The sequence below is a fragment of the Idiotropiscis lumnitzeri genome, chromosome 10 (assembly GCF_059441095.1).
Source record: "Idiotropiscis lumnitzeri isolate Australia: NSW breed Sydney's pygmy pipehorse chromosome 10, RoL_Ilum_1.0, whole genome shotgun sequence".
Lineage (NCBI taxonomy): Eukaryota > Metazoa > Chordata > Actinopteri > Syngnathiformes > Syngnathidae > Idiotropiscis > Idiotropiscis lumnitzeri.
The window spans coordinates 11,650,854-11,673,462 of record NC_142400.1 but is presented as its reverse complement, the minus strand read 5'-3'; the positions used below and the strand labels follow the sequence as shown (position 1 = coordinate 11,673,462).

General features: G+C 44.1%; 4 protein-coding genes across 8 annotated transcripts; 1 reads left to right on the top strand and 3 right to left on the bottom strand.

Annotated features, from left to right (window-relative positions):
* The first annotated feature begins 1,053 nt into the window (after positions 1 to 1,053).
* Positions 1,054 to 13,227, top strand: LOC148329357 (potassium channel subfamily K member 5-like). Of its 2 annotated transcripts, XM_088306362.1 has the most exons (6): positions 1,054 to 1,186; positions 1,304 to 1,408; positions 10,488 to 10,599; positions 11,624 to 11,790; positions 11,884 to 12,052; positions 12,138 to 13,227. In XM_088306362.1, exons 3-6 carry the CDS (start codon positions 10,545 to 10,547, stop codon positions 12,839 to 12,841), a joined length of 1,095 nt encoding a protein of 364 aa, XP_088162488.1. In that variant the 5' UTR covers positions 1,054 to 1,186; positions 1,304 to 1,408; positions 10,488 to 10,544; the 3' UTR covers positions 12,842 to 13,227. The 2 variants fall into 2 exon arrangements, with proteins under 2 accessions (XP_088162488.1, XP_088162487.1); XM_088306361.1 differs by lacking the exon at positions 1,054 to 1,186 and having other exon boundaries at positions 1,193 to 1,408.
* LOC148329358 (uncharacterized) lies at positions 2,108 to 10,233 on the bottom strand. The gene is made up of 3 exons (XM_088305960.1): positions 10,038 to 10,233; positions 2,843 to 9,525; positions 2,108 to 2,330 (listed from the first exon to the last, which is right to left on the bottom strand). The coding sequence occupies exon 2, from the start codon at positions 9,178 to 9,180 to the stop codon at positions 3,106 to 3,108; it is 6,075 nt and encodes a 2,024-aa protein (XP_088162086.1). The 5' UTR covers positions 9,181 to 9,525; positions 10,038 to 10,233; the 3' UTR covers positions 2,108 to 2,330; positions 2,843 to 3,105.
* Positions 12,694 to 17,749, bottom strand: LOC148329356 (serum paraoxonase/arylesterase 2-like). 4 transcript variants are annotated; one of them, XM_088306365.1, is made up of 10 exons: positions 17,158 to 17,749; positions 16,585 to 16,741; positions 16,425 to 16,495; positions 16,303 to 16,358; positions 14,673 to 14,835; positions 14,259 to 14,385; positions 13,946 to 14,149; positions 13,795 to 13,876; positions 13,545 to 13,673; positions 12,694 to 13,449 (listed from the first exon to the last, which is right to left on the bottom strand). In XM_088306365.1, exons 2-10 carry the CDS (start codon positions 16,710 to 16,712, stop codon positions 13,288 to 13,290), a joined length of 1,122 nt encoding a protein of 373 aa, XP_088162491.1. In that variant the 5' UTR covers positions 16,713 to 16,741; positions 17,158 to 17,749; the 3' UTR covers positions 12,694 to 13,287. The 4 variants fall into 4 exon arrangements, with proteins under 4 accessions (XP_088162491.1, XP_088162490.1, XP_088162492.1 ...); XM_088306364.1 differs by having other exon boundaries at positions 16,585 to 17,749; XM_088306366.1 differs by lacking the exon at positions 13,795 to 13,876 and having other exon boundaries at positions 13,942 to 14,149; positions 16,585 to 17,749.
* Positions 17,750 to 17,904: 155 nt separating this feature from the next.
* Positions 17,905 to 22,072, bottom strand: LOC148329355 (serum paraoxonase/arylesterase 2-like). The gene is made up of 9 exons (XM_088306368.1): positions 21,772 to 22,072; positions 21,615 to 21,685; positions 21,489 to 21,544; positions 19,974 to 20,136; positions 19,444 to 19,570; positions 19,028 to 19,231; positions 18,848 to 18,929; positions 18,561 to 18,689; positions 17,905 to 18,484 (listed from the first exon to the last, which is right to left on the bottom strand). Exons 1-9 carry the CDS (start codon positions 21,846 to 21,848, stop codon positions 18,323 to 18,325), a joined length of 1,071 nt encoding a protein of 356 aa, XP_088162494.1. The 5' UTR covers positions 21,849 to 22,072; the 3' UTR covers positions 17,905 to 18,322.
* Between the last annotated feature and the right edge of the window lie 537 nt (positions 22,073 to 22,609).

Sequence of the window (22,609 nt, the reverse complement as noted above, 5' to 3'; positions counted from 1 at the left end):
TAAATTGAGTCATCTTTACAGGCATTGTTCTTAGAAACAATTCTCAAAACCTATACAGTACATTAAGTTCTGTCCACAGGCAACATACTCTAGCAGTGTTGATTTTCAAGGCCCAGTGGTAACTTGAGCAGGGTGTTTTGTTCTGAGATGATATGCTAAAGATATACAGCTAATATGGTACAGGCTTTGCAAAGTATGCAAATTATTAAGTAAATACGACTGAGTTAACTGAGTTAAAATATTTAAATGTGTTAAAAATTGTCAAATAAAATTTTGACAACAGGCCTAATATATATACATACATATATATATATATATATATATATATATATATATATATATATATATATATATATATATATATATATATATATATATATACATATATATATATATGAACAATACTATAATAGCACACAGTCGCAGGACCAGTGTCACCTTTCTTGAGTGTGCATTACCCAAAGTACAGTACAGTAATGTACAGTATTATCATGCATTGCAGTGTGGCTCCACCCTACTTCGATTAAAGCTTTACACAAGCCCCGTGTGTGCTGTTTCTGCTTCTGGGTTGCTACAAATGAAGATAAGGGCAACTGTCACTCACTTGGTTGACACAGTGAAGTGTACTATACTCCATGTAAAGATTCTTCAATTAAACTAATAACGTGCATTTTTTAAATGGGAGGAAACCCACGCAAAAACAGTGAGAAACAAGAGTGCCAGGGGCCAAGACTCGAACCCAAGACCTCTAAAGTCACCCACCGTGCCTATCATGCTGGTCAATACATTTCACCTCTTCAGCTCCATATATAGTAAATTGGAAAAAAATACACAGAGCATTTAAATTCATCAAGCGTTTAGAGGTAAAATTAAATTCACCTTTCTAAGCTGATGTAGATTTTAAGTTTTCCTGACATCTCACATTTGTCATTTAACTTTTTGGGATGTGTGAGCTTAACGTGTTTTCTCATGGAAATTTCTTTCTGCAATATTTTATTACAACCTTAACAATTTAACACACAATAAAAAAGACACTTAGTGTATTGTTGTTTTGTCACCCTGCTGAACGTTTTCACCTGCTGTAGCAACCAGGTGATAATTACGTAATTCAGGTGACTGAACAGAGGCGTGTGCGTGCGCACGCACGCGAGTCAGGAAGTTTTTTTGCAGGAAGAACGTTGAAAAGGTAATGAGAGACGCGTTTAGATGAGTATTATTGAACATGGCTGACCAGGGCCCCCTTTTAACATCCTGTATAATCTTTTACTTGTCTATCGGGGCTGCGATATTTCAAATTCTTGAGGAGCCAAACTGGGAATTGGCTCGGAGCAAATATCTTCTTCAAAAAGAGCAGGTTTTGAAGAAGTACCCCTGCCTTCGGAAAGAAGATCTGGATGAAATTCTTGAGGTATTTAGCCACCATATACATTTACATTAGGGCAACATTTAGTTAGTACTGATTTGGAATTAAACATAAAAAACTCACCCCATGTTCATCTAAATTTGACGCGGGAGTGGAACTATAATATTTCAGTCAGTCCGTTCCGTCAAAGTTCGTCTCATTCAAATGCTCAGTACTTCCTGTTTGATCCACAAGAAAAAAAATCTTTTTGACTTATTGATCGAGGAGGAAAAAGCGAGAGGATATTTAAAATGCTATACATGCAGGCAAGCATGAACTTACACGTCTTATTCAAATATTGGAATGTTGGCACAAGGTGTGTCTCGTCTTCAATGGCTCAAATAGTGTTTTTGTTTGGAGTAACTCACTATATCAACGTTCTTATTCGCTTGTACTATATTTTATTCAACCAAACTAGCACATGTAATGGAATCCAAACAAAGACTTGTTGCAAAGATGATGTTCAAACTGAAAATAATTACATTAACGTTGTTGTTGTGGTCTGCAGTGATGTAGAACGTCACTCTTTTATACTGTCACTTTTTACAAGCCTGAATATTATCGATGTTTGTATGTGTGTTTGTATGTGAAAGTATAGTGACTGTTGGAGAGCCTAGGGGGTGGACTGTATAGGTGATTTGGTTCAATGGGGGTATGCTCTTTTCACCCCTGGGTGTCGGTCAGAACACAAGGATGAGTCCAAGATGTGGGTTGGCAGCTTTAATAGTGTATCTTCACATAACATGTAACAGCACAGGCAACAGGCGGACAAAACATAGGCACAGATGGGAATGAGGTGATGGGCTCAGGCATGCAGGATGCATGTGAGCTTGTGGCAGTGAGCTCATGAAGCAATGAGCGGGTGGCAGACAGTGAGCACGTGTGTGCCAAGCAGTGGTCACGTGTATGTGTGTGTGTGTGTGTGGTTCTGTAACAGAAGAAACATCACATAAATATATAGCTCAACTCAACAAACAGCAGCTATAAACTGTATTTGCATGCGCAATTACATAAGCTCAAATGAGACATCAACTGCATCAAACAGTTGCCAACTACGGCCGTGGACGGCGCACAATGGCGGCGGCCATAGGGATTGCGTACTACCTAGGTTACAGCCGACGTACTACCTAGGTTGCAGCAGACCTGACGCACCTAGGTGCATAAACTATATAAAACAATACAAAGGGGCGCGCTTTAGTGGAGCACAACCTCCCTTTATATGACTAGCACACCGCGGGGAACATTTAGGCATTCACACACCGAGCGAAAGGCACATATTCAATGACGCGGCGAACTTCAAAGGCAGCTCGGCGACGGCGCATGGCCAGAAACATGGCGGCGGCGCACAACGACATACAGACTAGACGGGAGTAGACAAGACGATGCACAGCGGCGCGATGAATGAACGCTGTAAACAAATAAATACACCGATGTACTCACTTGCGGTCAGGAACGCACACAGACACTGAGGCATCGAACACGTCACATACTAGTGGTGGTCGGCTGACAATTGCTGCGCTACAGGCATTTGCCAGTAACCCGTATGCGGGCGCTTCTCGCGAGAGCTCGGCACCGACGCAACTCCAGTCATTCAACAAGCACACAAACAATGACGACACTCAACTTCGGAACCTTTCTAACAGCCGCCCCCGAATGTACGAAGTACATTCGCTCCTAAGAAAGGTGATAGAGTCTCGAATGTCTCACGGCAGGCTGGTCTTGATTGTAGCGACGTCCTCATCACCAGCCGGGAGAGCTGGCAGAACGACCAACCTGGCCACTGGTCTGGTGTAGTTGCGCTCGCCGATCTGCACATCAACGGAGCGGACGTGTCCATCGGCGCTGGGATGGACTTGGGTGACATGGCCCACGGGCCACATCGCTCTTGGCAGCTGGGGGTCCACCAGCATCACGACAGCGCCCTTGATGATATCGGCTCTGGTGGATTGCCACTTCTGTCGTGTCTGCAGGTTCGGTAGGTAGTTACGCAGGAAGCTGGACCAGAAGTGGTTCGCCAGAACTTGGGAGTGTCTCCAGTGGCGACGGCTCAGCAGGTCAGTCTCTGGATACACAATCTGGGGTAATGATCCATCCGGCCGCCCCATCAGCAGGACGTTGGGTGTCACAGGATCGAGGTCATTGAGGCTGGATGAGACGTATCCTAGTGGCTTCGAATTGAGGATCCCTTCCACTTCAAGCAGTACGGTCCTTAGTACTTCCTCTGGGACTGGCTGGGCTCCCACCGTGGTGTACAGGGCTGCCTTCACTGAACGTATCTCCCTTTCCCACGTCCCTCCGAAGTGGGGTGCAGCTGGGGGGTTGAAGTGGAAGTTGATTTTCTGCTTGGCAAGCTGTTGCTGTAGATCTGGGGACAGGGTAGCGAACGCCTCTCGCAGCTCTCTTTCTGCTCCTCGGAAGTTGGTTCCCTGGTCCGAATACAGCTCAGCGGGTGTCCCTCGGCGTGCAATGAACCGCCTGAGGGCCATCAGGAACGAGTCGGCGTCGATCGTGTTCAGAAGGTCTAAGTGAACGCCTCTGGTGGTGAGGCACTTGAATATGATGCCCCACCTCTTCTCCGTGCGTCTTCCCACCTTGATCTGGAATGGCCCGAAACAGTCCATCCCAGTGGAGAAGAAGGCTGGCTTGAAGAGGCGTAGCCGAGCAGGTGGCAGGTCCGCCATCTTGGGGACAGCAGGTCTAGCCTTCCAGCGTCGACATTCTGTGCAGGTATGTTGGTAGCGGCGTACTGCTTCACGGCCACGCAGGATCCAGTAGGAGCGCCGTATCTCTGCGAACACTCTCTCTGGTCCGGGGTGATGCAGACGGCTGTCGAAGTCTTGAATAAGGAGTCTAGTGGAGGGGTGGCTGGGATCCAGCACGATAGGATGAACGGCTATCTGGTCTACATCTTCAGCGCGACGAAGCCTACCTCCAACACGAATGACCTCCTCTTCATCCATCTCAGGAGACAAGGTGAGTAGCCGGCTGCTGGATGAGACAGGCTTGGCAGCCTTCAGGAGCCTCAGCTCGTCTGGGAAGCTGTCACGTTGGGATCGCTTGAGGATGAGGATCTCTGCCCTGCGGTAATCTTCAGCAGTATGACCGCTGCTCTGATCTGCCGCCCCCTGCAGCTCCTGCACTGTAGCGAGTAACAAGTCCTTCCAGGTGTCATATCTCGTCGCATCTGCGGTGCTGACGGGGATTGTCGTGACTCCACAGAAGGCAGACCTCCTTAGCTCTGAGGTATCGTCGTCTTTATCAAGCTTAGGCCGGACTGGCCAATCTTCTGGGGGTTGGAGAAGGAAGGAAGGTCCTTGACTCCATCGGTTGGGCTTCACAAGGTCTAGCAGTTTCTTGCCCCTTGTGATATCATCCGCAGGATTCCTCTCTGAGTCTACATATCGCCAGGCATCAGGGCTGGTGAGTTCCTGGATCTCTGCCACTCTAGTGCCAACAAAGACCTTGAAACGGCAGGACTCCGACTGCAGCCATGTCAGAACCGTGGTGGAATCAGTCCACAGGATTGTCTGGGTAATCTTCAGCGTGAGCTCCCTCCTGACGAGCTTGGCTAGTTGGGCTCCTGTGACAGCTCCGCACAGCTCCAATCTGGGCATAGAGAGGAGACGCTTGGGTGCAACTCTTGAACGTGCAAGAAGGAAAGACAGGTGGACTTGCCCGTGCTTGTCGCTTGTTCTCAGGTATGCCACTGATCCGTATGCTTGTTCGGAAGCATCCGAGAACACGTGAACTTCATGGGTGACACTTGACGAATCTACCTCGGCAGGTAGGTAGGCTCTTGGTAGGGTGACTTGAGGGAGGAACCCTAACTCTTCTTCCCAGCTGTTCCATGCTTGTAGGAGATCTTGGGGGAGGAGAGGATCATCCCAGCCTCTGTGCTTCTCCCAGAGGCGTCGGACAAGCATCTTGGCTCGAGTGGTGTATGGGATCAGGAACCCTAAGGGGTCGTACTGACTGGCTAAGACGCGGTAGATGTTCCGCAGCGTTGGCGCGCCATATTCGATATGTCGGTGTTGGTAACTCATAGTGTCCGTATGACAGTGCCAGCTGAGTCCTAGCGTGGATTCAGGGGAGTCTGCCTGGTCGTGGGGAAGATGGAGCTCAAAGCTGTCTGATCTTGCCTGCTTGGGTAGGTGTTCGACAATGCTCGGCATGTTACTTGCCCACTGCCGTAGGTCGAATCCGCCAGCAGCTAGGAGCGTCCGGAGTCTGTCCACCAGACGACTGGCTTCCTGAGGCGTAGGAAGACTCTGCAGGAGGTTGTCCACATAAAAACATCTCTCAATGGAGAACCTCACGTCATCTTCTGGTTGGCTATGTTCGGCTACATGGCGTTGCAGGGCGAACGTAGCGCAGCAGGGGCTACAAGTGGTGCCAAAGGGAAGAACTTGCCACTCGTACACTTCTGGAGGGTCACCTTTGGTCATGTCACGCCAGACGAACCGAAGAAGGGAACGGTCAGCAGGGAGTAGGCGGACTTGATGGAACATCCCCTTAATGTCTGCAGTAAGGGCGACAGCGTGTTCCCTGAAGCGCAGCAGCACTCCCAAAAGCGATGCCCCGAGAGTGGGTCCAGGCAGCAGTGAACCGTTCAGGCTCTGGCCTCTATACTGATAAGAGCAGTTGAAGACGATTCTGTTCCTGCCGCGATGGCTCACCATGTGGTGCGGAATATACCACTCTTCTCCCTCTTGGTTAACTTCTTGATGGCTTAACTTGGAGACGGAGCCTGCATCCACCAGCTTCTGGATCTCGAGGCCATAGACCTTGGCACGCTCTGGGTCTTTAGCCAGTCGACGTTCTGTGCTCCGCAGACTCGGGATGACGGCTTCTTTCGGGGCGCGGAGAATAGGCATGTCTCGTTTACGCAGAAGGGGGGTGGCATAGCGAAGGATCCCGTGCACCTCTAAGCGGATGGTCTTTTCTTCGAGCAGGGCCACGGCTGCTTGATCCTGCTTTGACCTCGTCACGATCTTCTCGCTTCTGTAGGGAAGAGTGTCGAGTTGCCAGAGTCTTTCGACGTGTCTAAACAGTTCTGTATCGACTGGGGATACTGATGTCAACAAACACTCTTGTGGACGTAAGGGGTCCTGGATGACCTTCGCTGGACCCTGGAGGACCCAGCCTAATCTGGTACGGAGAGCTACTGGTCCGCCTGGAGTGCCCCGTCTGATTGGCTCGACAGCGGTAATCAGGTGTGGGTGGTCGGACCCAATAAGCAGCAGTGGCCTGGCATTGTGAAAGGGCTTAATGGGTAACCCAACCAAATGAGGGTACCTCCGTTGGAGTCGATCCATCGGGTAGGACTGGTCTGCCAGACCAAGGCGCATTGCAGTGAAGGCTTTGGAGACTTTGAAACTGGTCTTGGGGTCAGCAGCGGGAGAGATGCGGAAAGACACCGTCGAGCCACGGAGAGTCTGAACATCCTGTCGAATGGTTCGCAGTGGGAGGTCCTCCCTCGTGCCTTGTATGCCCAGGTCCCGGGCAGCTGCTGACAGGAGCATTGTCCTCTCTGACCCGTCGTCCAGGATGGCATAGGTAGTTATGGTGCGGTTGCCGTGATGAAGAAGCACATGAGCGACCTTCAGTAAGACCCTGTTTCCCTCTCGGGGGCGGTCGAGGTACAGGACTTCAGTAGTGGGGCTCACTTGCTGACTGGTATCGCTGTTCGAAGGTCTGTGTTGTCTGTCGTTGACTTCATGAAGGACCTGTAGATGCTTTCCTTGACACAGGCTGCAGGGCTTCTTCAGATCACACTGGGCTGCTTGGTGATGCCTTGCACAGCGCCAGCACCTCTTGTTGTTCTTTATCCAATCTGTGAGTTCTTCTCTGCTCAGCTTGGTTACTTTGGCGCACTGACTAAGAAAATGCTCTTCATTCTCGCAGAAAGGGCAGTAGGGCTTGGGCCTCCCCTTCTTCCTCGGTGAGTCCTTCACCGGTGCGCTGTTCTCTGTGCTCTTGGCGCCGTGGAGAACGGCAACAGTTCGCTGTCTTTGGCGGCACTCGAACTTGGATGCTTGCTTCTCCTTTTCCCCTTTGGATGCTGTTGGCTCATCGAAGTCCAGACACCACGATTCATATTTGAGCCACTGGGCCAGGTCAAGCAGAGTGGGAATGTTGCCTGCTTGTCGGAAGGTGGACCGACGGAAGTCTGCTCGCTGCTCTGGGGGTAGTTTGCTGAGCAGTCTCACCACATGAGAGGCACAGCGGAGTTCGACGTCGCCGGCGGTGCCCAATGTCCTCAGGAGACCGACCAATGCTTGGACATGAAGGGCGAACCGTTCAAAGGCTGCGGTGTCGCCGCGACGAACATCGGGTGAGTCGAGGACACTTGCAATTTTCTTGAGGGCTATTTGGTGGGGCTGACCAAACTTCTCGTTGAGGGCTAACATGGTGTCTGTGTAAGGCGTAGGTGAGTTGATGTTGGAATCTGCAATCAACTTGGCCTCTTCTAATTTCAGATGATCAACCAGGATTTGGTAATTGAAGAGCTCTGTCCCTCCCACTGGTAAGAGGTTCTCCAAAGCCATCTTCAAGCGTGCAAACTCACATGGATCACGGTGGCTGAAGTAGGGTATGGAGGGGCGTGGCCCTTTGTAGCTCTGTTCAGTGGTGGCGGGTGGATCCTGGTGCCGTGGAGCTGGAGTCTCCCAGCCTGGTCCTGGCGTCCCGTAGCTTTGCTGTGTGGGTGCTGGCAAGTGCGTTGACTGTTGAGGAGTACAGGTCGCAGCATAGGATGGACATCTAGGAGGTAGATGCTGTGAGTGCGCAGGCGGGTGGAGGTTTGGAGGCTGCTGAGGTGCATAAGCTGCGGCATAAGGTGTAGCCCTAAACGGTGAGGGTTTGTACGCAGGCTGGTGCTGGAGTTGTGGCGGTGGCGCCGTAGCAGCTGGATGCTTTGGTGAGAATCTATGACTCCACTTGTAGTGCTGTGACGCAGTGGAAGAGGAAGCTAGATGAGGGTGGCCGGGCTGCGCGCTCAACTGCTGGGATTGGCGGCGCAACGGCTGACTGCTGACCTTGACTGGCGATACTTCGCAGTGGCTAGAGGCTTGTCTCTTCATCCGATGTAACTCTGAAATCAGCTCTTCTATTTGCTCAGTCATCGTTGGAGTCGGCGGGTTGTCACAGTCTGCTGTGTCAGGCCATGGCGGGGGGTCAGGCCAGTCCTCTTCATCTTCATCTACCGAGTGGAGGGGACGGAGGTCATGACTGCTGACAGAGTGTGACATAGCTTGTTGAAGACTGAGTACTGTGTTGGTGAGCCTCCTCATTTCAGCCTGAACTTCTTGGAGTGCAGCTACGTCGGAATGAAGGGCTTGCTGTGGTTGATGTAGCACGACCTTCTCTTTATGGATGTCCTGTGTGCCATCTCTCAAGGCGCGTTTGTGCAGCACCGGATAGGGGGAGTGTGGCTCTCGGACTTCCTCCCTGGGATCTCCCTCTGGACGCTGCAGGTGGGCTAGCTGGGAATCCGGACTGTATATCCTCTGCACTGGGTGGTACAGGTCCGCCTCATGGAGGTCAGCATCCCGCCTGTGGTGATCCGTATAGGGAGTGGGGGAGAAGTGAGGGGGTGTCATCTTGGCTGCTCCTTCTTCGTGAGATGGCCACTCCTCTTCGTGCCCATGCCTGTCTCGCTGCCTGTGCCCAAAATATTGGACATGGTAGTTGTCTAAGTGGGTGGGGGGGCGTGTCTGACGCGTCGGTCGTGCTCCACAATCTTCGAACTCCATGTTGATCAAGGGTAAAGAGAGCATCCGGCTCGAAGGACCACAATGTTGGAGAGCCTAGGGGGTGGACTGTATAGGTGATTTGGTTCAATGGGGGTATGCTCTTTTCACCCCTGGGTGTCGGTCAGAACACAAGGATGAGTCCAAGATGTGGGTTGGCAGCTTTAATAGTGTATCTTCACATAACATGTAACAGCACAGGCAACAGGCGGACAAAACATAGGCACAGATGGGAATGAGGTGATGGGCTCAGGCATGCAGGATGCATGTGAGCTTGTGGCAGTGAGCTCATGAAGCAATGAGCGGGTGGCAGACAGTGAGCACGTGTGTGCCAAGCAGTGGTCACGTGTATGTGTGTGTGTGTGTGTGGTTCTGTAACAGAAGAAACATCACATAAATATATAGCTCAACTCAACAAACAGCAGCTATAAACTGTATTTGCATGCGCAATTACATAAGCTCAAATGAGACATCAACTGCATCAAACAGTTGCCAACTACGGCCGTGGACGGCGCACAATGGCGGCGGCCATAGGGATTGCGTACTACCTAGGTTACAGCCGACGTACTACCTAGGTTGCAGCAGACCTGACGCACCTAGGTGCATAAACTATATAAAACAATACAAAGGGGCGCGCTTTAGTGGAGCACAACCTCCCTTTATATGACTAGCACACCGCGGGGAACATTTAGGCATTCACACACCGAGCGAAAGGCACATATTCAATGACGCGGCGAACTTCAAAGGCAGCTCGGCGACGGCGCATGGCCAGAAACATGGCGGCGGCGCACAACGACATACAGACTAGACGGGAGTAGACAAGACGATGCACAGCGGCGCGATGAATGAACGCTGTAAACAAATAAATACACCGATGTACTCACTTGCGGTCAGGAACGCACACAGACACTGAGGCATCGAACACGTCACATACTAGTGGTGGTCGGCTGACAATTGCTGCGCTACAGGCATTTGCCAGTAACCCGTATGCGGGCGCTTCTCGCGAGAGCTCGGCACCGACGCAACTCCAGTCATTCAACAAGCACACAAACAATGACGACACTCAACTTCGGAACCTTTCTAACAGTGACTAAAGCATTTCTTAGATTTAGGGTTAAAATCTACGTCATACTCATCGTTCTTGCGACTCCAGATTTCTGCTTGCTCCAAATTGTCTATTGGTGCCAATGTTTTTTTTTATAAACGTTTTATTTCCTTCTATGTACCCTGCTGACAACCAGTTCAGGGTGTAACAAGGTCAAGCATTATACCTGTAGAAAATGAATGAATGAATTCATGATGTCAATAAGTGTATTCCTTGTAACACCTTCCAGGTAGTGTCAGAGGCTGCAGGTCAAGGTGTGATCATCACTGGGGACAAACATCACAACATGTGGGACTGGGGTAACTCTGTTATCTTTGCAGCGACTGTTGTCACAACGATAGGTATGTGTGTTTATTTCTTAAAATGGCCACGCACTTGAAATTGTCATTACATTGAGAAAAAATATTTTGTATTCACACCACTTAGAATACTTATTTTTAGTTAAAGTTATTCACATGCAACTATATTACAATAAAGCATTAAAAGTAAGTAGGAATTCAGACTGAGCTAACTTGGCAAATTATATAGTTTCATATGGAAGTGAGATTCTTTACACCAACACGGAAAGCAGTTGTCTTGTCGGACGTGGGTGCAAAACTATGTTCGGGCTAAATATACCATCCAATACAGTAGGTAGTAACATGCTGTGTGAACATCACAAAACCTACTGCAATAGGCACTGTGTACATTCACAGAGTGTCTTTTTGCCGCGGAAACCCGAAGGAGATAATCACCCAATAACAAATTTGCAGGATCAATGGCTGCAACATACATAGCAAATGCATTATACTTACTTTGCTACTTGAGGGAGTACTAGAAATCGTTTGTGATTTTTGCACCTCTGCTGAAAAAATTGGTGGTAGGCTTGCCAAGTGTGGTCTCTATGAGGCACTGTAGTGCGCAAGCTTCAAAACGCATGCACATTGAACTTTGTTCCAATAGTTCACCACTAGATGGCACTAGATTTGACACACTGTCCCTTTAATAAAATATATAAAAATTGTAAAATACTCAGTTTTGAATGATGAAATGTGAAGACATAAAATCAAATGAAGTGATTAATCTAACAGATAAGCCTCACACATTCATTTTCAAAAGATGTCACACAAGTGAAAACAAGCTAATCACTGTAAAATATAAAAACTTCACTCTGCCTTAATTTTGATTACAAGTAATGACACTTGATCAGTTCTAACCACTTGAGCACTTTCCTGCTCTACAATATTTCACTGGTTATTATTTAGTTTGTATTTAAAAGAACCTACATGATGCGGAAATTATTTATTCTACAAAAAAATGGAGAGTTGAATTCCCTCCATATCCTCCACAAAAAAACTGCATTTTTGTTGTTACTGTATTCTATAGGTTATGGCAATGTCGCCCCAAAGACCAATGGAGGTCGAATCTTCTGCATCCTGTATGGTCTGTGCGGCATCCCGCTGTGTCTGGTATGGTTAAGTAAGTTGGGTTCATTCTTTGGAGACCGGGCAAAACGTCTGTCCCAGATCCTCATCCGCAAAAACGTGCCAGTGGTAAGACTTAACACTCGTGCTTGGATTTGGAGATTATGTGTCATAAAGTTTTGAAACCACATAAAGTTACTTAATTTTTTTCCCCCTTATCAGAAACGTGTTCAGCTTATCTGCACAGCGATATTCCTGTTATGGGGGCTCTTCGTGCATCTGGTGATCCCGCCGCTTGTCTTCATGTCCCTGGAAAAATGGAGCTACTTGGAAGGCCTCTACTTTTCTTTCATCACCCTCACAACTGTTGGTTTTGGAGATTACGTGGCAGGTTGACTTCAGATCCTCATTAATTCCTCTCTGTTGTACGTTGAGCAATTTCATACTTGGATTCTCCACATGTACATGTATTTCAGGTGTGAATCCAAATATTGAATACCTGAAGCTATACAGAGTTTTTGTGGAGATATGGATCTACATGGGCCTGGCGTGGCTGTCTCTGTTCTTCAGCTGGAATGTAAACATGGTCGTGGAGGCTCACAAGGTGTTTAAGAAAAGGCGACACAAACGCCGACCCTTTCAAGATGACGAACCAAGCGCTGAAGAAGACACGCCTAAGTTGGACACGAAAAGGCCGATCGTCATCGATATTTTTAGCTTCTTATCGGACAAAGAGGAAGACTACAGCACTGTCATCAAAGAGATCGGAATGACCGCAAAACCAAGTTCCATTGACGTTTTCAATCGCTCCAAGAGCTGCAGTGACATTGTGGCGACCAACATCGAGATGCTGGATCACTCGCCACGGCACAGACGTCTGATGAGCATCAGTGAAGTGTTTATGAACCCAAAGGATGACGAATGCCAAGGCAAAGAGAGTCAGATTCTTCCCCAAGAAAATTCTACGACAGCAGAACCAGCGGAGTGTACGAGAACCGATGAGACACTTAACGACGTCAACGGGACGAACGATTCACCAAGCGATGGCATTTTATTTACTGTGCCGGACCCAGAAAGCACACAGGAACAAATTGCACAGCCAACTGATGCTGGAACTCGGTTTACAATTTCTAAAGTAGCAGAGGAAGCTGTATTACTTAATCCGGATGATAAGGGATAACATTTAGAATAACACCATGAACTGTCTGGCATGGTTTGGAGAAATAATGCACTCTATGGACAAAAGTATTGATATTATAACAGTGACAATATGCAATTGATGGTTTTCTCTGCTGTGGTTCATCTCAACAGTGCTTGAAGGAGTTGAGGTCAGGGCTGAAATTTGTCAAGCTCACATTGATGTCCATTGGTATTCATATGATAAACCTGCCAAATCTTTTGTAACATTTCATTGCCAAGTGATACTCAGGACTTTATTTACGTGTTTCTGTAATTTATTTGTTTTGTCTTCATTTGCTCCAAATTGTGTGTTTACATCCCAGGCTAGTCTACATTATATCTATTTACAGGTACACTTAAATTGAAATAAAATTTTTCAAATTTGCATTTCTTTTTAAATTATTTTTCCAGTCTCCTTTTTTCCCCACTTGAATGACATTCTCTTCCCTAATCTAAATCACAACATAAAGCCTTATGAAACACTGATCCAATGAGCAGTTTCCCGCCATAGATCGTAGCGACAGACGAGCCCATAATCACGTGACCATCATCGGCATACACTTGCGTCACCACTGGCTCATCTGAGAGAATGTTCTGGATGCGGATGACCTGGAGGACGCAGTACCGTGGGAAGTACAATGAAATTGGGTTTGGATGACTATGTCACAATTGCAGTGAGTTTACAAAATTGTGTGGAGGCAAACCTCTGATCCAGGTGGATTTTTGGGGTCAAAGTGGAAAATTCTTTGTAGGTTGATGTGACAGCCTAACCACAGGTCACCTGTTTTCGGATCGACTTCGATGTTGTCGCAGATTGTGCCCAAAGCAACGGTCTGGAAACAAATATTTTTATTATATATTATTGATTTTTTTCGAAATCACAAGGCATTTGCTTCTATGTGACATTAATCACTCAAGATACATGCATACTATCAATTTTTTATTTTAATTTACCTTGACAAAGGCCAATGCATTGTCATCATTCCGCTCCAACACATGCACATTATGGGCAAATATATCAGCCACATATACATGCCTATAAAATACATTAAAAAAAAGTATGTAGATATTTTTCAATCATACAACTCCTAAAGAACTCACCAACCTTTTGTCAGGTGAGATGTTGATACCATTTGCAAAGTAATACCCCTCCGAGACCACTTTGACCATCTCTGTACTGTAATAAACAACGTTAGTTAAAGGTAGACCCAGGAGAGGCTCCACAATACTTTTCAGCAGTCCATCTGAAAAATAATGATCATTGGTGGCATAGAATCGATCCACTCCCAAAGCCACAATATCATTCACACTAAAGGGGAGGAAAAAACGAGAAAAAAAGTTACTGACTCAAAGTGATTTAAAGAACATGATTGAATTTTGTAAAGTTATTATAAAAATGAAAGGTAGCCTTAAAATACTTGTTAAGAAGTCTATGTTGGAAGGTCTTCAAATGCAACAGGGAGAATCCACTCTCAACAAATTCAAACAACTCGATTTGGCTTTTGTGGTGAGGATGATTCACAACAAACAAGTACACTGTGCCATCTGAAAATCATGAGGAGGAAAGGAATTAACAACAACACAGTCGTCTACAGATATGAAGATATGCTAAACGGTCAATTTAATACTTAAAAGCTCTTCATTTGTTTTATAGAGTTTGTAAGAATATTTTCCATTGACATATCCATTAGCAAACTGTGTCCGAATAGGTTTGCCCAACATAGCTTGTATGTGAAGTAGAAAAAAAATCCCATGTTGTTGTGTCGACAAATAATGACATCACGGTTTTGCAAAAAGGCAATGAATGCATTTGAAATCAGAAGTGGTCATACTGGTTGGCTCTGTGTAGACACTGATGCCGTGAGGGTTGAACGTCTCCAGGTCGAAGCTCCTTAATATGGGCAGCTCCACTGGTTCCATGTCAGACGCTTTCAAATTGAGAAGGAAGATCTTACCAGGAGCATCAGAGTATGGCACCCCAGGATACTTTAAACCCTATAAATATTGAAGATATCAGCATGATGGAAGATTGTTGGATTCTGATTAATTTCTTTGTAGGGGATACTGGTAGGTCGTAGTCTTACGTAGACGTGGTTATTGTTGTGTGTGGTGTGCTGTGTTAGTCAACTGAAGAATACACACATTTAGAGCTTGTCAGGTGTGTCATTAAGAAAAAAACAGTTAAGATGTTTAAATGTTTTTATCTTTTTCCTTGAGATACTCTCTGGTTATAGGAGCTTGGTGAGCAACTGTTGCCGTTACCTCAACTGAGCAAAATTGTCACAGTGTATCCAATCAATAACTTCTGGCTATTAATTTGAGTTCTGCACTTTCCTTTACGGGAGAATCTTTCTACTGCAAACTAGCCACGTTTCCCTAATCCCCTTTAATGATTTAGGGGTCAGATGTCACTTTAGGATACATTACAGGAAAGTGACTTGATGTCAACAGGCAACTGCTCTGATATCAACTCGACTTGGCATCAGGAATGGTTCAAATAAGGACAAGGACTGGCAGTACATCATGACTGCGTCCAATCTGGAGTTCTTCTGCATTCGGTGGGATTGGGTCAAGGCCATCCAGTTAGTCTGCGACTGAGAACTTGGATTTGTAGATCCTCTTTGCATTATAATTAATACCACCTAAAAATACTTCACATACCACCGCAATGGCTAAGATTGAAAAAAAAAAAAAAAAAAAAAAAAAAACAGTAGCATACTAGGTCCAAGTATTCATTTAAAAACAAGGCAGATGTACTTTATTCTTAAAAGTTATATTTAAGATGATAGTAAGTCACGTTAACATTATGCACAGTTTTAACATTAACTTTGCACTTAAATAATTATGTATTGTACACAGAAGTTAACTAAAAAAAACTAATGCTTGATGACAAACAGGTCTAATAAAATGAATGCCGATGTATTGTCCTTGAAAAGTAAATGTAGTTAAACAGTACCTAACAAATCTACTTTTACTACAATTGGACGATTTAAATCAAGCCATTGTAACAGTTTGCTCAGTTTGAACATTTAATGCAGTCATTATTTTGCATACCACTAGAGGGAGTCGATGTCCCACTTGTGGTGATCGTGAAAACCACTACACGGAAAAAAAAATCATTTGGATTTACTTAATTTAAACATGTACATTAGTCACATATTACTGAAATGTATTAAATTAACATATCACTTGATTATTAAGTGCAACTGAAAATTATGTATGCTTTTTTTCATCACCCTGTGTGGTCCACTGACCAGGATCTTTCTAAGACTGGGTCCAACCATATAGAATTTATCTTGGTCATCAACCATGATCAGTTTGCTTTCCACAGGCAGAAAATACATACAAAAATTCTCTTTCATTTCTTTGTAACAGTCTATACTGTTCAATCTTTAGAAATAAGAGTTGGGATAAAAAAAAAACGAAAGACAACAAGGTGAATAATGGATCAGTTAAACTTACAGTGCTGATAAAAGCAAATCCATCCCCAAAGATGGTTATATCCTCTGATCCATTATCTGAAAAAAAAAAGTTCAATGGCACGCTTTAAGGATACACAGATGTTTAACTTTACATGATCTTACTTAGATTCTTCAGCAGTACACAATTGGGGAGGTGATTCTTGACAGGTTCTCGAGACGCAAGGTACATTTTCCTGCAATATTTGCGAAACAGATGGTGCAAGAAGTGTAGAAAAATCTAAAAGTAAAGTAGGTAATATTATCAAAAGTGAATGCTGCTCACCTGACATTGACCATCCTCTCGCCAAGTAACATGTAAAACAAAGTTATAGCCACTGAGACGAAGCCTATTGTTTCCATGTTTAAATCACGGAGCGGACTGTCCAAGAGACTCCTAACACTGTCAGACATTCAACATACTCAGCTCCACCAAACAAAATCTGAATAAAGAGAGAGAGTAAATAAACCGAGGATTGGATGACCCCTGCTTTATTTGTTGGCTGTGGGACTTATGCAAGGAATCTAAATCGTTTTTCCAAGGGGTGTCTGAAAAAGAATACCCAGTATTTGTCAACTTTACACAGAATAGAAACTGACATCTAATTGTCAGAAGATATGAATGAACCCGAGATCAAAATTGTGCCTTGCCAATTGATGTAGCCTACACATTGGAACACTCTGAATGAAAAAAAAAATCAATACAGACACTCAAAGGTCTATTTCACCTTATGATGCAACTTTAAAATGAGTCTCTTGTTTGGTTTCTTTCAGTCATTATGGCCAAGCATTTTTGTTTTTTTTTCAACATGCCAGTTGCAAGTGTAATTGAGTACAATAAAGGAATTGAAACACATACCTTAAAGGGGAAGTCAACCCAAACATTTTATTTACAAGAATATGTTCTATGCAGGCCCACTAGCCGAAACACAGGATTCTGATTAATATTTCGTTTGCGGAATATGAGTTAAGCCTTAAAATCCACCCATTTTTGGGTGATGATGTTTATGACAACAACAGCAACCAAGGCGGGCCTCAACACTGCTACCAGGGCCATCTGAAAATAACAGGCTTCAGTTACGCCCTCTTATCAACTTGGCCACACTCGTTGGACTCCCCCATTAGATTACATCCTAGTTAAATGAGATGGAATACAATAAAAGTGACATATTTGTGTGTATACACATATGTATAATTAAACAAAGGCTATATATATATATATATATATATATATATATATATATACTACACAGGTCAGGTAAGTGTACCACTACACCATTAGTGATGTTATTATAATATGAGCAATACAATTAATTATCAATTACATACACTGATTTCTAACGCAGATCATGTAGCTGGAAGGATTATCGCTGATGATGATCATGAAAATAATCAAATAAATCTCTCATAACAAATGTTACATTTTGTGAAGCATAACAAGAAAGTATTATGTCCATATGTCCAAAGTATATGTGTGCTGGAGGACTGACAATTTCCTTACGATTCCCTCCAGTGTCTTTTTCCAGGAAATGCATTCAATTTCTGCCTCTCATACTTCAACAACTGGAATATATTAGAATAATATAAACAACAGTGATGCACTAAATTTCACATACATTTTTTTATTTCTGTGCATTTTATGATTGTACAGAACAAAATCTGAACCAATATGTGTTTCGCGTTTGAACATACAATTTTGTAAAAGCTTATTCATCTATCCAACCATAGATGGTGGTTCGATCGCATTTGCGGTTGGTTTAGCTGGAATCTATCCTAGAAGAATTTTCCAGAGATGTACTAGTCGCCAAACACAAAGCAAAAAGCTTAATCACCTGTCCATACCCAAAAATTAAATAATAATAATTATTCAGAAAAAAATCATCGCAGCTTAAAAAAAAATACCCACACTAAACAAAAGTACAGCGATGAGATGCATAAGTGCATTTTTAGAAAAACAGTGGCAAAGACTTGCTCTCCTTTCAATTAGTGTTTCCTGCTGTTTTGTGAAAGATAAACATCATGTCCTAGTCCAAATCGCAGCATAAAGCCTTATGAAACATCGATCCAATCAGCAGTTTCCCTCCATAGGTCGTAGCTACAGATGAGCCTATAATCATGTGACCATCATCAGCAAACACCTGCGTCACCAATGGCTTTTCTGAATGAATATTCTTAATGCAGATGACCTGGATGACATAACATCAGAGGAGATATGATGATGTTGCGTTGGTTCGCATTGTTAGTGATTTTCCGCATACAAACCTCCGAGCCAGGTGGATCTTTTAGGTCGTAGTTGAAAACTTTCCATCCGTTGGGATGGCAGCCTAGCAACAGGTCACCTGTTTTCGGGTTGATTTCGATGTTGTCGCAGAGGGAACCCACATCTACGGCCTGGTGACATCGTGAGACAAATTTAAACATTATCATGTTTGTCTGCATGGTCTTACTCAGGTATTGTCATCATGTGAAATATTTCTCTAGACAAATAATTATTCATCAGTATTCACTTTGATTTTATTTTTTTACTTCTCTACTTTGAATTAATCTACCTTCACAGAGGCCAATGCGTTGTCTTCTTTCCTTTCCAAAACATGCACTTTATGGTCAAGGACATCCGTTACATATATATACCTATTAATGACAACGAATGAATGATGAATTCATGAGAATTAATTATTTCCAAGACCATCATGAAAAAAAGATGCAAAGCTCTTGAGAAAGTCACCAACCTTTTGTCCGGTGAGCTGTTGATGCCGTTTGCCATATAATATCCTTCAGAGACAACTTTGACTGTCTCTGGACTGTAATACACAACATTAGTCCAAGGTTGAACCATGACAACTCCCACAGTCGCTTTAAGGTGTTCATTTGAAAAATAGTTATCATTGGTGGCATAGAAACGATCCACTCCCAAAGCTACGATATCATTGACACTAGAAAAAACATATGCAACACATAAAATAGGATTAGACATTTGTTACGTAGATCTATTATGTATTGTTAGCGCATATATACACACTGCTAAGAAATATCCGACATCAAACACAAAACACACAAAAACAAAACTCGTGAAAATTCCATGGTAATGCAATTTAAAAAAAGAACAAAGAAAAGAAAAGAATATGTGTTGCATTGAGAGGTGCACCTATAAAGAAGTTCATGTTTGATGGTCTTTAGATGCGTCAACGATAATTCCTCCTCGATAAATTTAAACAACTCTACTTGGCTTTTGTAGTGAGGATGATTCACAACAAAAAGGTACACGGTGCCATCTGAAAAACAACAACAAAGCATTGTGTTAAAAAGAACTGGCCACAGATTTTTTGCATGGGAAAGAGGGAGGACATACACGGCTTCAAATGCCTTCTTAACATTCACCAGGCAAAAAAAAAAAAAAACACATTCTTGAAATGAATTCACAGCTTTCGCCAACAGATACTGTACAGTATCGTATTTTGACATTGTACCGGGATGCCTATTTAAACCAAGCTTAGTTAGTAAAAGAGACACACCCAGAGTAAGGTTTTGCAGGCGCTTGGCTCCATAGCAGGTTTGCACACATGCTTAAAGTGTCAACTCCCATTCCAATTGGTTTAGAAAACAAAATCCTTACCTGTTACTGTCCTCGAGTTAAATCTTTTAATCTTCATGAATTCAACGCAAAACTGCTCATACCAGTTGGGTCTGTGTAGACGCTGATGCCGTGAGGGGCGAACGTCTCCAGGTCAAAGTTTCTCGCCATGCGCAGCTCAATCGGCCTCATCGGAGTTGCTTTCAGGTCAAGGAAGAAGATCTTTCCAGGAGCATCGGAAGTGGGGATTCCGGGGTACTTGAGACCCTGAAGAACAGAAAAATTGCAGAAAGAAATTATGACAGACTTGTGATCTGATCAAGCACATGGGCGAATCCACTTTGTATTTTATACTTTTCATGATCATCGATAGGCACAGCAATGGATAAAATCAATATACGTTTGCTGAGATTGAATTTTGATTGTTTGGAATTCATTGCAACTGAACAACTGTGATGTCATTTTCAGTCGATAACAACTGGCAAAATGGCTGCGCCCTGATATGGACAAAAAATGTTGGATTTAACTGCTTAACTTCTATTCGACAAATACCATTTAAATCAGAATACTCTATTTAGACTAGTGGGGGTGCATAGAACATAAAGTTAAGAATGTGTTTGGAATGTCTTCACCTTTAAGACACTTGTTTTGCTTTTGGTACCTTTGAGTTGCTTGACCATCACATGTCCAGCAAGCAATATAGGAGGTTACAAAAACACGAAAAGTCCGGATGAACATGTTTCAAGCAATTCTTGCGGAGAGTAAAATGCCTATCAATAGTATTCACTCCATCGTTGTTGTATTCAACAATCGTAAAAATGGAGCCTTCCATTTTTTTTTTTTTATTACAACTCTCTAAGCCTATATTTCAAGGTGTCTGTGAGCAGCACTTCGAAGTCAGATGCAGGTACAACTGCGAGTGGGTAAATGTGCAACAGACACACGTACACGTGGATTTACAAACGTTCCTGTTCAGCTCATTTCAACCGAGTTGCTAACCAAAAGAACAGCACTTATCTAAGCATGCAAGCATTTTTTTGCGTATTAAGTGTGGTCTTACCGCATGTCAATATATCAATCAGAACAACAAGATGGGGAACTGACACAAATACTGAAACTAGCAATTGATGTGAAGTGCTAGAACGTGGCTTGCATTAACCAGCGTTACATTCCTACATAGCTAGAGAAGCGACGACATGTCTCAGTTGTTCTTTTTTCTCTTTGGGCATAGTCCCACTGGGCGATCTGATACTTATTCATGATAACAGCCACGTTGCACAGTTGAAAGAAATAACTAGAAATAAGTCACAGGGAAAAACTTGCAGTCTATTTACTAGCACATGCATGCTTGCGGAATAGAAAATTAACATGCTGAAAGCTAAAGTTATGAGCGTAGGTCAGCAGAGGACACAAACAGATTCACGTTGGCCAAGTCAGGCAAAGTTCCACTTTCTTATCACTGTCAAATTGTATCCACTCTTCACAACATGCAAATGAATGCAATGGCTCTCGAATTATTTCCGACGTTTGTACACACTTTAAAAACGTTTGCCTCATTAAACGCAAATAAATAAATGAAATCCTAATCTTATACTGGCTCGTTCGAGTCAAACACTTACGGAGCTGATAAAGGCGAGTCCATCCCCAAAGACAGTGATGTCCTCTGAACCGTCATCTGCGAGAAGAGCATATTTAACAAATTATTTGTTGTGGAATAATAACAATGGTAAGGTGAGCTTGCTTACTCAGATTCTTTAGTGTAACGCAATTGGGGAGGTGATTGTTGATCAGCTGTCGAGAAGCGAAGGCCCTCTTCCTTTTGTTTACGAATGAAAAGTTAGGAAAGAGCACAGACCGACTGATTGAATGGAATTCCAGAGGAAATAAATTAATGTCGTTTACCTTAAAGTGACTATCCTCTCACCAAGTAGCACAGATAACGCCGCTACAACAAGTGCGACGAGGCCACACTTGCCCATGATCAGAACTCGCAGGTTTAGCAAAGCGCTGCAAACCTTTGCCAACTTTTCAACACACAACTGCAAGCAAGCGGGCGTGTCGCGCCGTGCTTCTGCTCAGCCAAAAGAGATGCCTTCACTGTTTCGCTGGGAACAAAAGTGTACGCCGCAGAATAACATATCGGAATGATGAATTGCATTATACATTCATAAACGGATGAGTCCATTTAGAGTGGATTGTTGTTGTTTGTCACCTGGACTCATCGACACTCAACTGTCTGTGTCCTACTTGAATATGGAGTGTATAATTTCCTACATGCGTTAAGCACCTAAACGCAGCATAGTCTCAAACAGGAAACCGGAAGCTGAAAGTTTACATGCATTACGCATTTGATTTTTGATTAAAAAAATGACAAAAAGCATTACTTTCAGGATTGGTGGATTTGAGGGACATTATTTGCTTTTAAAGGGAGGGATTGATATGGCTATTGGCTGTAACGTTGGACAAAATACCGCGAAAGACAGACGTCGCATTTGGCGAAATGATGGTACAGGTCCTCGGTTTACGACGGCGCGCAACACGCTTAGCTACCTCCATACAGTCTGACTTAACATTTCATCTATTTAGAAATATTGTTCCGTATAAATATTGAAGTTACAAAGTACTGTACTGCACTTGCATATACAACTGGGCTAAACTAATTGCGTAGCCCACTTATTTGCGTTACGTCGCCGTGAAACGAAGGTTAACCTAAGATGTCGTACGTCGTTGACCCGCTGGG

Excerpts from the sequence above, each read along its gene's own strand:
- LOC148329358 (XM_088305960.1), bottom strand. The coding sequence starts at position 9,180 with ATGCTCTCTTTACCCTTGATCAACATGGAGTTCGAAGATTGTGGAGCA.
- LOC148329357 (XM_088306361.1), top strand. The coding sequence starts at position 1,223 with ATGGCTGACCAGGGCCCCCTTTTAACATCCTGTATAATCTTTTACTTG. Across the intron at positions 11,791-11,883 it reads TCCGCAAAAACGTGCCAGTG|AAACGTGTTCAGCTTATCTG; the intron begins GTAAGACTTAAC and ends CCCCCTTATCAG. Across the intron at positions 12,053-12,137 it reads TTTTGGAGATTACGTGGCAG|GTGTGAATCCAAATATTGAA; the intron begins GTTGACTTCAGA and ends CATGTATTTCAG.
- LOC148329356 (XM_088306364.1), bottom strand. The coding sequence starts at position 16,712 with ATGTCTGACAGTGTTAGGAGTCTCTTGGACAGTCCGCTCCGTGATTTA. Across the intron at positions 16,359-16,424 it reads TGTACTGCTGAAGAATCTAA|ATAATGGATCAGAGGATATA; the intron begins GTAAGATCATGT and ends TTTTTTTTTCAG. Across the intron at positions 14,150-14,258 it reads CAACATAGACTTCTTAACAA|TGTGAATGATATTGTGGCTT; the intron begins GTATTTTAAGGC and ends CCTCCCCTTTAG.
- LOC148329355 (XM_088306368.1), bottom strand. The coding sequence starts at position 21,848 with ATGGGCAAGTGTGGCCTCGTCGCACTTGTTGTAGCGGCGTTATCTGTG. Across the intron at positions 21,686-21,771 it reads GAGAGGATAGTCACTTTAAG|GAAGAGGGCCTTCGCTTCTC; the intron begins GTAAACGACATT and ends CGTAAACAAAAG. Across the intron at positions 18,690-18,847 it reads ACGCATTGGCCTCTGTGAAG|GCCGTAGATGTGGGTTCCCT; the intron begins GTAGATTAATTC and ends CGATGTCACCAG.